Source organism: Oreochromis niloticus, linkage group LG16 (assembly GCF_001858045.2).
Source record: "Oreochromis niloticus isolate F11D_XX linkage group LG16, O_niloticus_UMD_NMBU, whole genome shotgun sequence".
Taxonomy (NCBI): Eukaryota; Metazoa; Chordata; class Actinopteri; order Cichliformes; family Cichlidae; genus Oreochromis; species Oreochromis niloticus.
The window spans coordinates 15,976,696-15,995,922 of NC_031987.2; the positions used below are offsets into that span (position 1 = coordinate 15,976,696).

The following is a 19,227-nucleotide window of genomic DNA, read 5'->3' on the forward strand; positions in this document are numbered from 1 at the left end:
GGTAGGAGTTGTTGTTATGCCTTCATACACCGCTAGAGGGCAGCGCCGACATTTCCAATAAGATACAGTCGCGAGGCAAAGTCAATTAGTCTTTCACAGGCCAACTACTCCCTGCATATAGATTTACTCCAACTGAAAGGTTTGGACTGGATTTTTAACTGGGAGTTTAATTAAAGGGGGAGTTATTGGTCAGCAGATTTTTTATTTTATTTATTTATTTATTAATTGGGGTTAACTAAATAAAAAAAGGCTCAGGAGTGCTGATTATGGCTGCAAGTTAGTTTGTCAGCTTAATATTAGGAGATAGTTTTATTCACACACAAAAAATGATTCTTCACCCTCTCAAGCATTAATTATAATAATATTGAAGCAATAATTTTGAATGAAGTGCAACTGAAATATATCAAATCAAAGGTTTATTTATTCAAACAATTCATCATTAAGGAAAAAGTTCTTTGTATAAACTATCCATTAAATTTAACTTGTGTAATAAAATGACATGCTAATAAATTAGATAAATTCAGCATTTTGTGAAAATTCATGAACACCTCAAATCTTATCTGTTGCAGGACTGCTGTTGCTGACTTGGTTAAGTGGATAACCCGAATGCTGAAAAGCTGCAGAAGCTTGGGGTCATGGTGATTTCCTGCATGTCATTCTTTCTCTCCCTGCCTTTATGTTTGGCTTTAATGTCTGTCTTTGCCTATCAAATGAAGGCAAATATGGCCCCTAAAAATCTTCAGGTCAGATTGTGCTTGCATACATAGGTTGGGATAGTGTATTTTGCAAGAGATACTGTAGTAGTATTGCATATAACTAATTTTACAGCTTATAAAAACACACTGTGTGATGCAGAGATGCTTTATAAAGTCAACAGCCGAGACTGAACATATGACAGTGCTGCGAAATGTGGAACTTGTTTCTCCCACTGAAAATAAGTTGGAGGGGTTGGGTTTTTTTTTACCATCTATAAGTTCAAAAGTTTGGAATTATTTGAAATTAAATTTTAAATTTATTAGCCCTGCGACAGACTGGCGACCTCTCCAGGGTGTACCCTGTCTCTCACCACAAGACAGCTGGGATAGGCTCCATCCTCCCTGTGACCTTGAAAAAGAATAAGCAGCAGAGAATGGATGGATGGATGGATGGATGGATGGATGGATGGATGGATGGATGGAATTTAGATTTACTCAAGAAAATTCAGACCTCTGGGAAAATCTTGACTCGTGGATGGCAAAAAATTTTTGGTTCTGGTCAAAAAAAAATGTTTTGTTTCGGACCTTTACGTTTGGAGTTCGGGTGCTCTTCCTTTGCACATCTGGTCAACAAGTTTAGGTTAACTGGTGATTTTACATTAGTGGTACATGTGGATATGAGAGTGAATAGTTGTCCTTCACAGTGAGCCCTATAACAGACAGGCAAACATATCCAGGGTGCACCCTTCCTTTCTCGCCAGGCCCTTTGGTGACATTCATTGGATAAGCAGTTGCAGATCAGACATATCGACCGAATTCTTTGTAATCCATTTTGACCACACCTGAACTTTACAGTCATTCGTACACCCTATATACGAAGTATACTGATAGGCTGTCATTTGTCATAATCCAAAGATGCAGTGTGTGTGTTTTTTTCCAAACCATCATTCAGTGTTGCATTCCTTTGTGTCAGAAAGTCTCCTCTAATTACTCCTAGCCTGCAGGTCTGTAATACAGAGCCTCTTCACTTTAAGCACAGCAGGCAGAATGCTCTGTAAATCCTCAAGGACCATTCTCATATCTAAACCACACCAGGAGCACAATGAAAGGTCATCTCTGCTTCTGCAATATCATAAGGTCATATTTCAGGGTCTGGAAGGTGAAATGCCACATGCAGTTTCCTTTTATTTATTTTCTGAAAATTGAAGTGCCTGTCACTCACTGGGAGGTTTTAAGCTTCTTTTGATAAAAGACACAAAAACAACAGCCAACAGATTGATTATACTGAGTACAATGTACTAACAGCTCATAATAAAGGTATAAAGGTACTATCTATCTCTCTATCTCTCTATCTATCTCTCTATCTCTCTAAATATATATATTAGAGAGGGAAAGAGAGATGTAATTTTAATGAACTGATCAAGCTAAGAACTTTGTGGAGAATACTTGGATCAAAATTCTATTTGATTGCCACCTTTTTGCACCTCTTCACTGGTTTCCATTGCTTGGCATTTAAAAGCGAACATAAATCTTGGACCTTTTAACCCTTTTTCCCACAGGCAGCACTGTTATGGTCATTCCAAAGCCCTGGGTGACTTGGGTGAGACCGAAGGTGATGAGGAATTTGCCTTTAGAGCCTTTAAATTTTGAAACCCCCACACCCTTATGGAATTTAATTTTAGCACCAGTGTTACAAAAACATCACTAAAACCATTCCAATTTTACGAGCTCACTGCAAATACAAAAGAATTAAGCATCTAACATAACGCTATTTAACTATAGTGAGTTTGATGACATTAGTGATTATAGAAGAATCTAAATGCAGCTAATTAAACTCTGTAACTATAATGATTTCAGTCCATTACTTAACATGATGAATATAATTCTGTGTTATTCTGTGGTTCAATTTGTAGTCATTAAAATACCAAGTTCACCAAACATGCACTACATTGCTTCACTCTTTCAAACATATCTCAGCGATCTCTTTGCCTCAGGCAAGCACAGGAGTGTTGGCCTTGCTCCATTGGATCTGGTCTGTCGGTGCCTCCTTATAAAGGAGGAGTGAATGTCTGAGGGTCTCTTAGTCTCTTCTCCCAGCAGGACTGACACTACTGCTGCTTCACAATCAATGAAGTGGAACCCACTGTGTTAGTTGTCCTCTGCTGGTCCTCTGCCCACCCTGCTGCCTTTTTTAATTCTGCATTTTGGACGACTCCGAAAATAGGACTGACTGCAGCAATTGCACAGGAAGCTGGCTTGTAAGTCATTGTGAAGAAAGTCTCTTAATACTTTTAAAGATGGACTACCTTTCTAAAATATCACATTTAAGAGTTTGATTTCTCCAAAAAACAACCTGCTACACTCTGATTTGATGTGGAAACCTCTTTTGTAGAGTGTAATTTTGACGTGCCTTTAATTTGTCATTGCTGTATTCTCTAAGGGGCAAGGATGTTGCTTACACCACTGCTGCTGGCCACAGCACTGTCCAGCATATGGGCCCAAGACTTTTACCAAGCGAGGAAAACTATCAAGAATTCTGGAGCCAAACCTCTGGGTGCAAATATCTACAATGGTCAAGGTAAGAAATAAATGAATAAAGAAGACTGTTTTTAAAGTGATGCATTAATATTTCATCATTCTCAAAACTTAAGCAGTATATTTCAACAAAATAAGAAACACAAATTCATAATCCCAACTGATTTTGCAAAATTTTTACATCTTCTCCATGTAAATTTTTGGATTTGTTACAAAAATTGCAGCATTTTCTCATCAAGTTGATTGAGATGCAGTCAATCAGTTAATCAGAGAACTTGTTCTGTGTGGTCACAGCCATCCTTGATGAAGACTGTAGCCTGGAACTTGCCTTCCTGTTGGACAGCTCTGAGAGTGCAAAAGACAATCATGAGGATGAAAAGCAGTTTGCCATGAACATGGTGGACAGACTCCAAGGTGTCCGGCTGCAGACTGGACGCAGCTTGAGTTTGAGAGTGGCTCTGCTGCAGTACAGCAGCCACGTTATCACAGAGCAGACCTTCAGAGATTGGAGAGGAGCAGAGAATTTCAAGACCCAAATAACCCCAATGGTTTACATTGGGCATGGCACCTACACCACGTACGCTATCACCAACATGACCAAGATTTACCTGGAAGAATCCAGCCCTCACAGCATCAAAGTAGCAGTGCTGCTTACAGATGGTGTTTCCCACCCGAGGAACCCTGACATTTTCTCTGCTGTTGCTGAAGCCAAAAACCAGGGCATCAAGTTTTTCACTTTGGGCATCACTCGAGCAGCCAATGAACCGGCCAATGTTGCTAAGCTCCGCCTCCTTGCCAGCTCCCCTGCTTCTGTCTTTCTCCGTAATTTACAGGATGATAACGTAGTCGAAAAAATCTCCACTGAAATTGTGAGTATTAAGTATTAAAGCTCATCTCTCAGTAGGCAAAACAAAAAAGAAAAGTGATGTATTTGCTTTGAATGGGAGTTGGTACATTGATATGCAAGCTTCATGTAATCTTATAGAGATGAAGTGATGACAGTGCTGTGGAAAAAACAAATGAAAGATGTTCATGTCCGCTCTGGATTTATGCTTTTCTCTTGAACCTTTAAAAAGACACACAAAGGAAAAGCCCCCAGGATTGTCTTTTCCGTCTGGTAATCTCTAATTGTATTAATGTTGATAATAAACTCCCTTAACAATTAAAATTAATAATTGGGTTAAGGCAGTCAGATTTCCTGTGGAATAATACATGACGTGCATATATTCATGTCCATTGCATTTGACCACTTTATTTATTACACGCACTCATTCAGTCACTGTAACTCATCATTTTAAAGGACTTTAAAAGTTAATGTATACTGCAAAGTTAAGATTTGTATACCAAAATCTCATTATTTCCTAAATTTGTATCAAAACCAATGCATGTAGACATGTAAGTTATGCTGAATCATGACAACACATCTTGGCAATAACAGAAGAAACCTAATAAGTGTCTGAAGTATGTTCGTACAACTGAAAGTCTATTTCTATTTTCTTTGCAGATTCGCTTAGCTGATGAAGATGTAAGTACAAGTTACAAATATTAACTCACACTAACTGCAGATATTTGATATTCAATAAAATGTCATTAAGTAGCTAAATTATTTCATTTAATTGACTGTTAAAAAATGGCTTTTATCGCAGTTTAATAATCGTATCTCTTCTCTTTGAAGTGCCCAGTGGCTCAGAGATGTGCTTGTGACAAAGGAGAGAGAGGACCCAGTGGGCCTGCAGTAAGTATGAAAATACACCATAAGCAATGAGTTTTCTTTGAAGTGTCGCACTCGTCAGTGAGAAGGATTTCAGAAACATTTTATACGAACCTGATATTTTAGTTATGATTGCTGTGTCGTTTTTGTTCAGACGGGATAATTGCTTGCTTTTTAAATACAGCTTAGAGGCATTTGCACAAACAAAGAGGATGGGTGGTTCAATCCCACCATCTAAAAGAAGATTAATGAAAAAGGACCAGAGACTTTCATCTGCTATTTAAAGAAAAATGCATTTACCTACTCATCTAGTTATTATAGTAATGTGGCATCGGATGTGACCCATGGAGGACAGAAGCATCACATTTAGAGCTCCATTCCCTGTAAAACTGGTTATTTGGCCATAGTAAATCTCACTAATCTTGCCATGGTCAATGGGATGGCAACAGAAGAATAGTTACACAAGATGATCTCAGCTGTTCTACACACATACTCACACATTTTTACTCATAACAACTTCAGTTTAAGCCCTTCTCCTGCTCAGATAAGGTGGTCAAGTTGCCGACAGACAGTCATATTATTGACTGACAACTACTGTGTGACCAGGTGCTTTCACCACAGAGAGATTCTTCACATTCTTACACTCAGACTAAGAGGCTCTTATAATTGCTCTTATTAGTAAAATTACCACAAACTAGGGATTTCTGGTGAATAGTAACTGACACACAATATCCAGGTGCTGCTCAAAACAATGACTCCTGGCCATGTGGACAAGATGTTTCATGTTTCATAGCTTCAGCGATCATACAGATCTGTCAGAAACCCTGACCTTTTTCCACACGGTTACTCGGCAAAGACTTGGTTGAGGTTAAAGGTCATAGTATTATCTGCTGAAGTCATTTTGTGCACAGCAACAAGAATGCAAAATTTACAAAACAAATTATCCAATCTCTATCTTGATTTTGTTGCATTTTCCAGGGAAAGAAAGGTCGCCCTGGTGATGATGGAGCCCCGGGGCCTAAAGGGCAAAAGGTGTGTGCCCTTTGATGAATATGTGGACTGCTCTGAATGTTAAGCTCTTAGCTTGCAGACGTTTTCATGAGTTACTTAATACTTCCGTCATACCAGAGTTTTGCAAAAAGATGGTAGGCTTCCCTGAACTTACAAAATTCGTGCCTTTAATTCACTTCTTCGCTTGTGTCCAGTGGAGTACCACAAGGTTCAATATTAGGTCCCATTTTATTTTCCTCATATTCATATTACCTTGTATTTAAAAATACATGTATCACTATCGTGCTGTTGCTGTTCCTTACCTCTAAAATACTGGTGACACCAGGTACAAAATTAGGTTCGTAAGGGTAACTTTAGTGATGCCTATGATGCATTTTGAATAATAGTAGAAAGTTTTTCCATGACTATAAATGCTTGCAGAGCTTTCAACCCATGTTTACTGCTTGTAATTAAGAGCTATTTTGTAATTAAAATGATTAAAAACTACATTTACATCTTTCCAACATTGCTTTACATGCTAGTATTGATTTACATTTTAACTGTGAAATGTCTGTGTTATCTTTCTTAAACTTAACTTTTATTTACTGGCTTCCATTAAGTATAGTGGCTATGAGGTCTTTCTAAATTATTTCAGAATTATTATCTGAATTGCTTTAACACACTAATAATGTACTCCCTCTCAAATATCCATTTTTGTTTCTAAACCTGTTTCTAATCCCACCTAAGGGTGAAGCAGGATTAAGTGGAGTACCCGGGCGAGAGGGTCCAGAGGTAAATGACACTATTTGTGATCAACATCTTCATTGTTTCTGAAGCTTGTTCACACATGGCATCTCAATCATTTTTATTTGCAGGGAAAACCAGGTTACAAAGGAGATAAGGTATGAAATTTAGATTAGTAACAGTGGTGGGATTTTTGGGGGGTAGAGCGAATTGAGCCCTGAACTGTTCTTGTAATTTCTGCGCAGGGTGAGAGGGGTGAATGTGGCACTCCAGGAATCAAAGGAGACAGGGTATGACATTGCTCGTGTCATAAACATGCCAAATACATTTTCAATTTAATGGATTTTACTAATTGTGTATATGGTAATTGGGTTTATGGCCTGTTTCCTATGTGTGTTTTATGTGTTTCAGGGTCCTGAGGGGTCAATAGGAGAAAGAGGACCCCGAGGCCTGCAGGTTAGTATGAACTCATGCGTCTTAACATAAATTTAATAAGCAATTTAATAAGCAGATAAAACAGAGCAGCAAAGTGTTTTACCTCAGAATCAGTGGGTGCTGTCGTCATCACTGTTTTTCATCAGTTTTTAGTTGCAACTCTTATTTTCTCCTGTCTCTGTCGTCTTGTTCAGCAGTAGCCTTCATGCCTTAGTGTTACCTGTTTATTTGTTTTTTTCCTACTTTTATCATGAACCTTCATTTTTTGTGTGTTTTTTTTTGTTTGTACTTGCTGCTTTTGTTTCCCTGTGATTATCTGGCATCACTGGTTTGTGGTGTGGTTGATTTTTCACACCTGAGCTTTGTTTCACTTGTGTCTTGTTTTGTAAATGATGCTCTGTGTATTTTAAAAAGGATAGATCATTAGGAAGAATTGAAGATGATTTATTGAGATATAACATTTAGTTGAGCTATTTGGCAATTAGTTAATGATAACCCATCATAACAGAATGCCTGCGGTGATAGGAATTAAGACAGGATCTCCTGGAGTCCAGACACTGGTGCCGGTGAAGATGAAGATGGAGATTTGGATAGAGCTGTGAGTGACCAGGTTCAGGAGAGATAGGGACAGGGAAGCAGGCAGATGAGTGATTACAGATCTTCCTTATTAAACTTACACATAAGCTTCATTTGAAATCCTGTCAGTTTCTTTTTCTGGTGCCTAACCATTTCATGTCTTGCATTCTTTTGGATTATCACCTTTGAATTTGTTTTGTAATGCACTTTATCAATTTGCTTTTAGTAAAGTTGTTTTTTGCTAAGCTCTATGTGTGCATATGTGTCAGCCTTTGAACTGATTTGTTATAGATACAATGCAGCAACTTCAGCTATTCATTGTTACATGATATTTGTCTGAATAAACAAATGGAGTTCAGTTTCACTAGAAGCCCCTATCGATACACATACTCAAGCACACATGCACACCCACAATATTGTGACATTTCAGGTAATGATCAGTCACTGTATGTTGTTCTTATCCAGGGTTTACCAGGACCACATGGAGACAGTGGACCTGAGGGCCCCCAGGGAAAGCAGGTCTGCCCCTTTTGAACAACTTTTACTTATCCTATCATGCACATCTGCTGTGACCTTTGCATTTCCTTTTATGTTGAGCATAAACAAGAGGTTAGAGTTTTTTCTACCTCAGTAACAACTCTATAACACAGAAGCCGGTTGTCTTATAATAGACCCCTGCGTGAAGACTTGGCAATAAGCCAATACCTTCCCCATCATTACTTCCATTCAGGAGCTCAGGGAAAAAACATAATCAAAAAGTCTCACTCTAGGCTCTCCCAATGGCCCATATCCTGTTTCTAAATGCAGATTATGGGGTGCCTACACCATCTTCAGCTTTTCCAACAAGGCTTGCACTTAATAACACACACATGGAAAGTCTGTGTATGCTCAGTGTCTCACCATGTGAGGACCTGTAGGCATTTGGAAAGATTACAAGGAGTCTTGGTGGTCTCTATGCAATTTGTGCAAGCACACAAGCAAGTTGAGTAGCTGTAAGACAAGTCTTTGTATTTATTCCTCGTATCAGTTCAGGTTAAAACTGTAGATACAGACTTTGTTAAACAGTCTGAGTAATTACATGATTTTGAGCTTATTTTTCTTATCTTTAGATAACAGCTACCTTTACCCCAACTTTGAGATTCACCTTTGATGTAGTAATGACCTTTGGGCTTTCTTAACCTTATACACAGGGAAAAATAAAACATGTCAGTCCTTTTTCCGTCTTTTTAATACAATGAAACCAAGCTACTAAAGGTTTAAATTAAGTGGTAACAAAAGATGAGTGATATAAACATTGTCATTCGGTACTTCTATATGCTAATGCTTCCAGGTCCAACGTACAGTTGTTTAAATAATATGTTTGTGAATACAGGGTGAACGGGGCCCACCCGGCCCTCCAGGAATTCAAGGGGAGACTGGTATTGGGCTTCCTGGACCAAAAGTAAGTCATGTTATGGACTGTCCTCTGAATATTGATCGTCGTGATTGTGTTTGGGTGACTAATTTGTGTTAATATTTCTCTTCAGGGTGACATGGGATTCCAGGGCAGACCAGGTCCTCCTGGTCCTCCAGGAGTGGGTGAACCCGGCCTTCCTGTAAGTTCAGAAGCATCAGAGTCTGTGCTACAGTTTTATAGCTGTGAAGCCAGTGTTGGTGTTAGTGGGAGATCTGCTCTCTGAAGAAAGTCTGTGTTTTGACTTACAGCTAGCTATATTGTACGCTGATTATCTTTACAGGGACCTCAAGGATCACAAGGTGTTCAAGGGGAAAAAGGACCCCAAGGTGAAGGGTTTCCTGGACCAAAGGTATTTCTTTAAATCTATCATTAGAGAATAAAAAAGTTGGGGTTGTGTTTAACAGGCAGGCGAGTAAAAGGCATAAGATATTCTTGAAAAAAATATTAAACATTATTAGTATATCCTCCACCAAGGCAAATGTCCTATATTGCATTTAAGATAAGATATAATTTATTAATCGCAGATTTTGGAGGAAAAAATACCTGAACCAAAGCCAAATTTTAATAGGTTCTTTCTTCAGCCATGCTCCACTTCGCCACAATTTTTGATAAATGTGAAACTGGTAGTTTTGCATAATCTTGCAAATAGAGGAGGAAAACACTATTTTGAAACCATAAGAAATGTGGCAAAAATATTGATCTGAATTAATCTGACAGTGCTTCACCTCTATATCACGGCACTGAAAACACACCTCTGATCTCACACTACTAGACAAATTGAGTGCTGCAGATAATCTGCCTTCATTACAATGATCTTTAAACTAACTACTTTCATCATTACCAAGTTCAAAATCTATTACAGTAAATATTCCATGAATCAGTTGCTGGATCTGAAGGTTACAAAGACATAAATTGTGATTAAATAAGTTCCTCAGTGAGCATTACTAAAAGAAACGAAGAGTGTATGATTCAGTCTCAGGTAACTAGTTCATACACATCTGTCAAAATCACCCTCTGTTCCAGCTCACTGACTCACAATTCAGGCGTTCACTCAAGCGTGTATACACACTCTGTTGTTAAGCCTAAAAACTATGTTTTCCCCATGCTGCCACATGCTGCATTATAAAACACACAGCAGACGTCTCATTCAAATAGAGATAGCTGGGTTTCAACCAAGGGCTTAGCAAGACATGTTAATACTAATGACAGCAGGTCTTACTGTGTAGCAGCAAAGAAAACAACCTAACCACAGCGAAAAAACAGTATAATAAACGAGTAAGAGTAAAAACCTAAAATAATGTTAGTAACACTCTCTTTATAAAGTTGTTGAAGCTTCTGTGTAAAGAAATCTAAAAGCAGTTTTATTTGTTGAGGGAATTAACACTGAAATGTCCTCAAGCAGTTACATGTTTTTAATCGCTTTCAGACTTTCTGGTGATTATACTTTTTACTATACCATCCTATTGAGAAAAAACAAACCCTCTCCTCTCCATTCAGATTTTTTTAAATGAACAAACACTAGTATAGATAAAATTATTGTACACTCAAAAATTGTCAGAAAGACAAACAAACAAAACAAAAGTGTCATTCCTGGGTCATGGGATCATTGTGAATCAATCAGAAACAGGAGCAAACATGCTCTCCTGCCATGCTATCTTTACTGAAACAGTGTGATTTGGCTGTGACCCAATCTTGAGTGGCTGTTATGTAACTAATGGAGTTGACCTGATTTTGGTCTACAGGGGGATCGAGGGCTGCCAGGGCCCAGGGGACCGCGGGGACAGCAGGGTGTAGGCATCAAAGGAGAAAAGGTGGGTTGTAAATGAAGTTAACTAAGAAAATTCAGTGCAACAACAAAGACTGTTCACAACAAAGACTAATGAAATCCATGAGGGGAAACTCCAGAAGTCCTTTAGGCTACAATTATAAAAATGTTGTGACTGAGTGAGGCAAAATACAGGAGTGCGTTAGATTAAACATCTGGTTACTGTGGGAATGTTAACGGTAGCGCATACAGCAGAGCTGCACTATATACTATAAGATTAGGTAGCTATAACACTTGCTATAACACAATCTTTCATTGGCTGCTTGTGAGTTAAAACATTTATTAACCTGGAAAAAGGTTGATAAACAACAACAAATGTGAAAATACAGTATATGAAGATTAAATGAGTCTGGGAACTCACTGGACATAACCATATTCTGTCTGTGTGTACAGGATAAGATGAAGTGTAATCTATAAAATAAAAATGAGTTTTTGTTTGCAATGCTGTTGATCTTTACAGTCTTTCTCACGTTATGAGTTTCCTATATACTATAATACTAATTCTAGCATTTTCAGGAACAAACTAAAACCCACCGGGAGGCTGAGACTGGGCCTGTATACTTTTGTGCAACAACAGTGATTCCCTGAAATCAAAATCAACTTTAAATCCTTATTAATGAAAGGGAAACCAAAAGGACACGAATTTAATGCAAAGTGCACAAAAAAATCTCAGGGATCACAAAAAAGGAAAGCGATCTATTCACTCTCTCTTCTACAGCTAACACTGGGTGAACACATGAATGTTAATAGTAAGTATTTATGACAATGATGGTTTATTCCCAGGGAGAACTGGGCCCACCAGGATTGCCAGGTCCAACTGGACCAATAGGAGTGGGCATACAGGGAGAAAAGGTCAGGACGACATCTTTATCTAAATGCTATTTGATTGCCTTTATTTGTTCTGACACATATGCTGATAAATTGGAATGCAGGAGCATCACACATTAAAATAACCCTCGAATCATTATTATTATTGTACAGGGAAATGAAGGACCAAGAGGCCCTCCAGGAGTCAGAGGTCTTCCAGGAGAAGGTCTACCTGGGCCCAAGGTTTGTTAAAAAACCCTTAAGATGCATATTCAGATTACACAGGTTTACTTGTTTACTTTAGTCACACAGACAAGATACAAACTTGATTCCCGGTCAGTCTAGAACTAATTTTACCCTGACCTGTCATATCAGGACAAAATAATTTAACTGCTTGCCATAGTTATCAAACAGAGGCAGCAGACAATTAAAACTACTACAAATGAATAAAATAAAAGGTAAAATATTTCAAAATTGAATTATTATTAAATCTGAAATTTTAAGTTTTCTGATTTAAGTTTAATTAAACGTGGTAGGATATGACTAGGATATGACTTCTCTTCAAAGGGAGACCAAGGTTTACCAGGAGAGCATGGAGCTCCAGGAGAGACAGGTGTTGGTGAACCTGGGCCAAAGGTAAGATAAGACATTTCCTGAACAAAGCGTGTCAGGCTAATCATGGTCTATCAGCATAAAACAGTACCGAATACAGCAAAAGCTGAATGTGAAAACATTCTGCTGTTACAGGGAGAACCTGGAGCGGCAGGAGTGAGTGGCCTGCCTGGTCTGCCAGGAGAAGATGGAGCTCCAGGGCAGAAGGTAAAGCAGTGTCTGACTGATCATTTTAACAATGGTTATGAAAAAAGTCTTATTATTTATTGAATAAACCCATTCGTTTTTTTAGGGTGAGCCGGGTTTGCCTGGTTTGAGAGGTCCTGAGGGGCCACAAGGAGTTGGCACTCAAGGCGAGAAGGTATGTTTATAATTCAGTAGTCTTGTGTGGCACACAGTTTTCTTAATGCTACTCACAAAATATATTATGTATTCACTCCCAGGGCGACCAGGGTATTAGGGGCATCCGTGGGTTACATGGACCTCCTGGGGTCTCAGGACCATCTGGACCAAAAGTAAGAATTTCACAGAACATGACGATAATATCTTACTGTAGTAAGCGTCTGTGATAGTGTATACACATTAACCCAAACTTTGAACTAAGCCAAAAAAATGAGTCTTCTACCAGTTGTTGGCAGCACACTTGTTGTTAAAATAAAGACAAGTGTGAATAGGATCTTAAGTTCCTCAACAATTTCCTTCCAGGGTGAACGCGGGATACCAGGCCAGCAGGGCATGCCGGGGCAGCCGGGACGGTCCATAGCAGGTGCAAAGGTAAATAAATTTTCTCTTTACACTGATCTTGGTAAGCAGCCACCAGTGTAGTCTGATACAACATAATGCATCAAAAAACTGTTGCTGTAGTCAGACTTAACTGTCTCGTGTTCAGGGTGATATTGGTCCCGCTGGCCCACCTGGTCCTATTGGAGAAACAGGCCATGGACTACCTGGTCCAAAGGTAAATGCAGTCCTAATTTATTAGACACACTGATTAAAACACAAAGGTTTGGGCCTCATTGTTGAATTTGTTGTACCAGGGTGATCGCGGCTATCCAGGTTCATCAGGTCCTGCTGGCCCAAAAGGCCAAGGCTTCCCTGGCCCTATGGTTGGTATCAACTGCCAAGACATGACAAATTCCTAAAAGTATTTCCTGCAACTCTGTAATTACTTAATGTTGTGCAAAGTTGCTAAAACTGGAATAATCTCTGTACTTTAACCAGGGTCCTCCAGGCCAGCCAGGACTACCAGGTGAGCCCGGCCCTGAAGGAGTGGGATTTCCTGGACCTAAGGTTTGTACCTACATGCTACGTGATTCTGGGATAATCTAGTTAGTCTGTTATTATAGTTTTTGCATCGCTGTTTTTTGGGAGGAGGGTTTGATATGTGTAAGGATGCCTGTTTTATACTATCACGTCTTTTTCAGGGAGACATTGGGTTTAGAGGATTGCCAGGTTTGCCTGGTCCGCCAGGAGAAGGCTTACAGGGACCACCAGTAAGGGCGATTACAGTTTGATCTAATTGTTTTTAATTCTACATGCTAATTCTAATGTTGACAAATTATAATGTTGAAACTTGTATTTTTCACATACATATTTAATGTATGTGCTGCTTTGTGTAGAATATTGATTCATTAATATACTTGAAATTTTGTGTCTTAAGGGCAATGTTGGAAGGCCAGGTCCTCCGGGCCCAACTGGTCCTCCAGGAGAAGGTATTCAAGGTCCAAAGGTAAGTTTTGTATATGTTTTGTATATTCATTTATTTTTGTATATGAAAGAGTGAAGCGGCATTTTATTGGTGCTGACATGTTTCACAAGTGAACTGCCTGGCAAACCGGCCGCAGGATAAGCACAAGGATAATTTATGATCTTTCTTGAGTTTGGATCTCTTCTGTATGATTCAGTGAATAACACAGCTTAATTTCAGGGTGAGCCAGGATCGCAAGGCATGACTGGGCCTAGAGGGCCTCGGGGAGATGGGCCTCCTGGAGAAAAAGTGATGAATTTACATGCATCTTTCAAATATTTTATTGATGTCGGATTACTTGGTCTCTGACTGATAATTTATTCTTCTGTCATGATAGGGTGATCGTGGACTACAGGGTGAGAGAGGAATAAAGGGTACAAAAGGAGACATGGGAGATCCTGGAGTCCCTGGTGAAATGGTAAAATAGACGAAAATCACAATGGCAAATTACTCATATGTGTGTTTTTAACAACACAAAACTGAAACGTGAATGTTGTTTTTCATCCTTTTTCAAATTACAGGGAAGGCCTGGAGAAAAGGGAGAACCAAGCCTCACAGTAAGTTCAGTAATTCAACATTTTTTGGGGCCATTCAAAAAAGTAAAAAGATTTTCCACTGACATATGTTTTCCATGTTTTTCAGAGAGAAGAAATTATTAAGCTGATCAAAGAAATCTGTGGTAAGATTGAGCCTAGTCTATTTTAACAATAATTAATAAACAGACAATGCGGCAAAGTAAAATCTGCAATTAAATCTTTTAAATCTGTGTGCAGAGGAGCTCTGAATTCATTACTGTCATGCTGGTATTTTATTAGTTCGCCAAAGCAGCAGCCTAAAAATATATGATTATGCAATTTGTTTGTCTGTATTTTTGAATGTCTGCATTCAAAACCACAGTCTTTAAATGCCTTTACAATGCAGCATGGAGCACTGACATTGGCACTGATGGAGGATGTGCTCAGTACGTGCCCCTCTAGTTTAAACTCAGTCAAACATCTATGGATGTTTTGAACAAGAAGTGAATGTTTTGATGACAGGTTAAAGTACTGAGGTGTTAATTAATACTATTATGTTTAATAAGCAAAGTGCATGGAAAGACTGCAGTGCTTAACAAATGTATTAGATCATCTGTATACAGTATGCATGCACTAGTGAGATAAAACAGAAAATGCTAGAATTTCACTCACAAAACCTGGAGTGAAGACTTCTTAAACAGGGTTTTAGTAAATTAAAAACTATAATTAGCCATGGTATCTTCAGAATAAATTAGAATAAAAATGTTCCACTGACATTTTGACACCTAGCTAGTGGCCTAGTCGACACCTACTTGTCACAAAGTTGCCTGACTCTATCTTGTTTATCATTTTAATAGCTAAAAGAGGAAAATTAATAAAGACCAAAATTGTGTTTGTACCGGACTGTCAACATGCCTATTTTTGTTGTAAAGTTGGCTTTTTTGAAATTTGAGTCTGTGGGGACTGACTCAGTTATGGAGCCAGCCTCAAGTGGCCACTGGATGCACTGCAGGTGCCATCATTTCTTTCTTTTCTTTTAACTTTGGTGGCTGATTCTTTATTAAAGGGACACTGTGAAATTGTTAGCAAATGGCAGTGGTGCAGTGAATAGCATGCACTGATTCTGAGCCATATTTCTGTGCACATAATTAATACAACTTAACTTTGTCTGATAGCCTTTTAGTGTCGTAGTGTTGTTTTATCATAGCAACCAGCTGCAGAAGCAACACTCCTAGGTTTAAGAGGGTTTATTGTCATTGCAGATTGTGCCAGTATGAGTAGCCGCTGATGGTCTGCCTTTGCCCATAAACTGCACATGTGCAATAAAGCAGTCATGTACTATCTGTACTTTATACCTTTTCAGGATGTGGCATCAAGTGCAAGGAAAGGCCAATGGAACTTGTCTTCGTCATTGACAGCTCAGAGAGTGTTGGGCCTGAGAACTTTGAGATCATCAAAGATTTCGTGACGAGGTTAGTGGATCGGACCACAGTTGGACGCAACGCCACCAGAATTGGCCTGGTCCTCTACAGTCTGGATGTTCATTTAGAATTCAACTTGGCTCGCTACGTCAGCAAGCAGGACATCAAGCAGGCGATCAGAAAAATGCTTTACATGGGAGAGGGCACTTACACTGGCACTGCAATTAGAAAGGCGACTCAGGAGGCCTTCTTCAGCGCCCGCCCCGGTGTCAGAAAAGTAGCCATCGTCATCACTGATGGTCAAACTGACAAACGAGAGCCTGTCAAGCTTGATGTAGCTGTGCGGGAGGCTCACGCTGCAAACATTGAGATGTATGCTCTGGGAATTGTCAATTCCTCTGATCCAACGCAGGCTGAGTTCTTACAGGAACTCAATCTTATAGCCTCAGACCCAGACAGTGAACACGTGTACCTCATTGATGACTTCAACACGCTAACAGGTGAAAGTCAAAGCCAGATACTTTAAATATTGTGAGGAGTTTTAAAATGCCTAATAATCCCACTTTTGTTTTCATTTTTCCACAGCACTGGAGTCCAAACTTGTCAGCCAGTTCTGTGAAGATGAAAATGGTGCCTTTATTTACAATCACATTACCAATGGACACTGGAATGGTAACAATGTGCTTAGTGTTAATGGAAATAATGGAGCGACTACTAATACCTATAATAGCTATGGCAACAATGGTTACATTTTTGGAAACAATGGATATGGGAACAGTTATGAAGAAGAAATCCAACGCCAAAGACACACCAATAGCCGTGGCCGTGGAGACACTTTCACACTGCCCATCAGTGCCGATCCTCTTCCTGTTCAGGTCTCGTCTGCACTGTTTTAATTACATAATACTTTGTTATTTACAGTAAATGTATTTATTGCAATACTGAAACACTGTATTGCTGTTTCACACAGGTGACAGAGGATGATGATGGTGAAGATTTAGATTTAAGGGCTCACGTGCGGGGTGACAAGCATCTGTCTAGAGTCAACAAAACAACATTTATATCACCTGGTAGAGAAAGTTCTGTGTCCAAAACGACTGTTGTATCATCTTCATCATCATCTGTATCTGGAACATCTTCATCAACACTGACTTCAAGTTCCTCCTCAAACTCAAATCAGTTACAGCCTGTGGTGATTCCAGTTCAGCCTGGAGGTGAGTACCATACTCCTGTACAGGATATGTCACAGAAAGAAAAACATAAAAACTAAATGAAAATGGATAAATGAACTGGGGTTTTTGTCATAGCTTAACAGGATATCTCTGCTTTACCTGCTGAGGCAAATCAATACACTGTGTTAATAAAAAAAAAAGGTTGTAAGCTGTGTGGGGTTGTAGTACATGGAAATTCTCCATAGTAGAGTCGTGAAAAGGGAAGATTTCACAGGACTTTATGCAGTATTGCAGTCTAGCTTGTAAAGGTTTAATAGCAATAACTTGAAGCAGCTGTTTTCTGTATAACTTTATTAGTCTCTCACATCATTTTGGAATTTTGGCCCAACTGTTACAGTTTTGCTTCAGTATGTTAAATTTGCAGGCATTCATTTGTACACATCTCTTTTAAGGTCCTGTCACAGAATTTCAGTTGAGGGTCAAGGTCTTTATTTCTATTGGGCCATTAAAAGACATTGGTTCTTTTCTTTTTAGCCTTTCTGTTGTAACTTTGCTGATGAGCTTGGGATCAATGTCTTGTTGCAAGAACTAATTTTGACTATGCACTTTAAGAAACCTTGAATCTATCATTGTTAGCTCTGTCGGGAAAGGGCTAAGTCTATTCTTTTAACACATAAATATTTTTTTTAGTAAACGTGTCTCACATACCATTCCCTCTTCAGAGACCCCTCGTCTTGATCCCCGCTGTGACCTCAGCTTGGACCAAGGCACCTGCCGAGACTATATCATACGCTGGTATTATGACAAGCAGGCCAATGCTTGTGCACAGTTCTGGTACGGAGGCTGTGGTGGAAATGGCAACCGTTACGAAACAGAAGATGAATGCAAGAAGACTTGCGTTCTGTTCAGAACAGGTAAAATCTGTAGATTTTAAACAGTAAATGTGCATTTTTCTTTATTGATGTTTCTTCTGTGAATATCATTTTGTCACTTTATTGTCCATTTCAGGTGGATAAAAGGAGGAAACACCATCACTAGGAGTCCAGCTCGACAATCTTCAGCTTTCCTCATTTTAATGAGATGCCTTGTGACTCTTGTGTCACAGTTGGCCTTAGACACAAAAACATTTTTAATAAATAGAAAGACAGCTGACATGTTCCTGGTTTAACAAAAACAAAATCAGATTGACTGTTATTTTATTAAAAAGCCTTTCTTACCTCAGTGATACTGTATTGTCCTTCCTAGGCTTAAAATTCTATGGATTATTCTTATACCTCACCCAGACATGCAGTTTATATATGCTGAATATATTTAGAGTAAAACAGCAATAGTGTAATGTTTTATATTATGCTGATATATGTGTTTTGAGTACTTTTGTGTTTTCCTGTTTGTTTTTCCTGATTCTATTGCAATGTGTCCACATGGGTAGAACTGGCAGCTGTAATAAAGTAACAAAGGTGTTTTACTACATGTGTCCTGCTTCCAGAGGTCTACTGCAGATCAGATCTTCTTGTAAAGATTGGGGTTTTCTGCAGTTTATTCATTTAAGTTCTGTTGATTTGAGCAGTCTGTATATCTCAGGTGATTTTTAAAAACATTTTAATAATAAAATCTAAAAGGATGATTGTCTGCTTTGCATCTATTAACTTAAGCACTGTAATTGTTTCCACTAACTCCATTTATGGTGATGTGTCTGCAGTAAGATAGGATAATGTCAGTAAGTGGAAACTGGTATAACTACCGATTGTATTTTGCCACCATTTAAAGTTTGTGGATTCTGTACTGCCGTTTTATAAAATCCTAATCAGCGCAATTGAAAATCCAGAGCATGTGTTACCATAAACACACACGCAAAAAGTATAGATTTTCAAATGTTTTCACAAAGTAATTATCTCAATTTAAAATGTAAGTAACTCAACATTATAATTTCAATATAAAGCAGTTTTTCCCCTGGTGTTTTTGTTGTTGTTGGTGGTGGTGGGGGGG

The 19,227-nt window shown here is 38.8% G+C and overlaps 1 protein-coding gene across 2 annotated transcripts; it reads left to right on the top strand.

Moving 5' to 3' along the window:
* Positions 1–32: 32 nt before the first annotated feature.
* Positions 33–18,865, top strand: col28a2a (collagen, type XXVIII, alpha 2a). Of its 2 annotated transcripts, XM_005452956.3 has the most exons (38): positions 33–139; positions 570–638; positions 2,796–2,953; positions 3,136–3,273; positions 3,525–4,099; positions 4,735–4,755; positions 4,906–4,965; positions 5,920–5,973; positions 6,679–6,723; positions 6,807–6,833; positions 6,921–6,965; positions 7,087–7,131; positions 8,152–8,205; positions 9,059–9,127; positions 9,213–9,281; positions 9,423–9,491; positions 10,885–10,953; positions 11,751–11,819; positions 11,949–12,017; positions 12,342–12,410; positions 12,522–12,593; positions 12,679–12,747; positions 12,830–12,901; positions 13,092–13,160; positions 13,276–13,344; positions 13,424–13,492; positions 13,608–13,676; positions 13,811–13,879; positions 14,047–14,115; positions 14,314–14,382; positions 14,471–14,551; positions 14,655–14,690; positions 14,776–14,812; positions 16,012–16,569; positions 16,655–16,944; positions 17,040–17,283; positions 17,964–18,155; positions 18,250–18,865. In XM_005452956.3, the coding sequence occupies exons 4-38, from the start codon at positions 3,144–3,146 to the stop codon at positions 18,255–18,257; spliced, it is 3,681 nt and encodes a 1,226-aa protein (XP_005453013.1). In that variant the 5' UTR covers positions 33–139; positions 570–638; positions 2,796–2,953; positions 3,136–3,143; the 3' UTR covers positions 18,258–18,865. The 2 variants fall into 2 exon arrangements, with proteins under 2 accessions (XP_005453013.1, XP_019208060.1); XM_019352515.2 differs by lacking the exons at positions 33–139; positions 570–638 and having other exon boundaries at positions 2,127–2,953.
* The last annotated feature ends 362 nt before the right edge of the window (positions 18,866–19,227 follow it).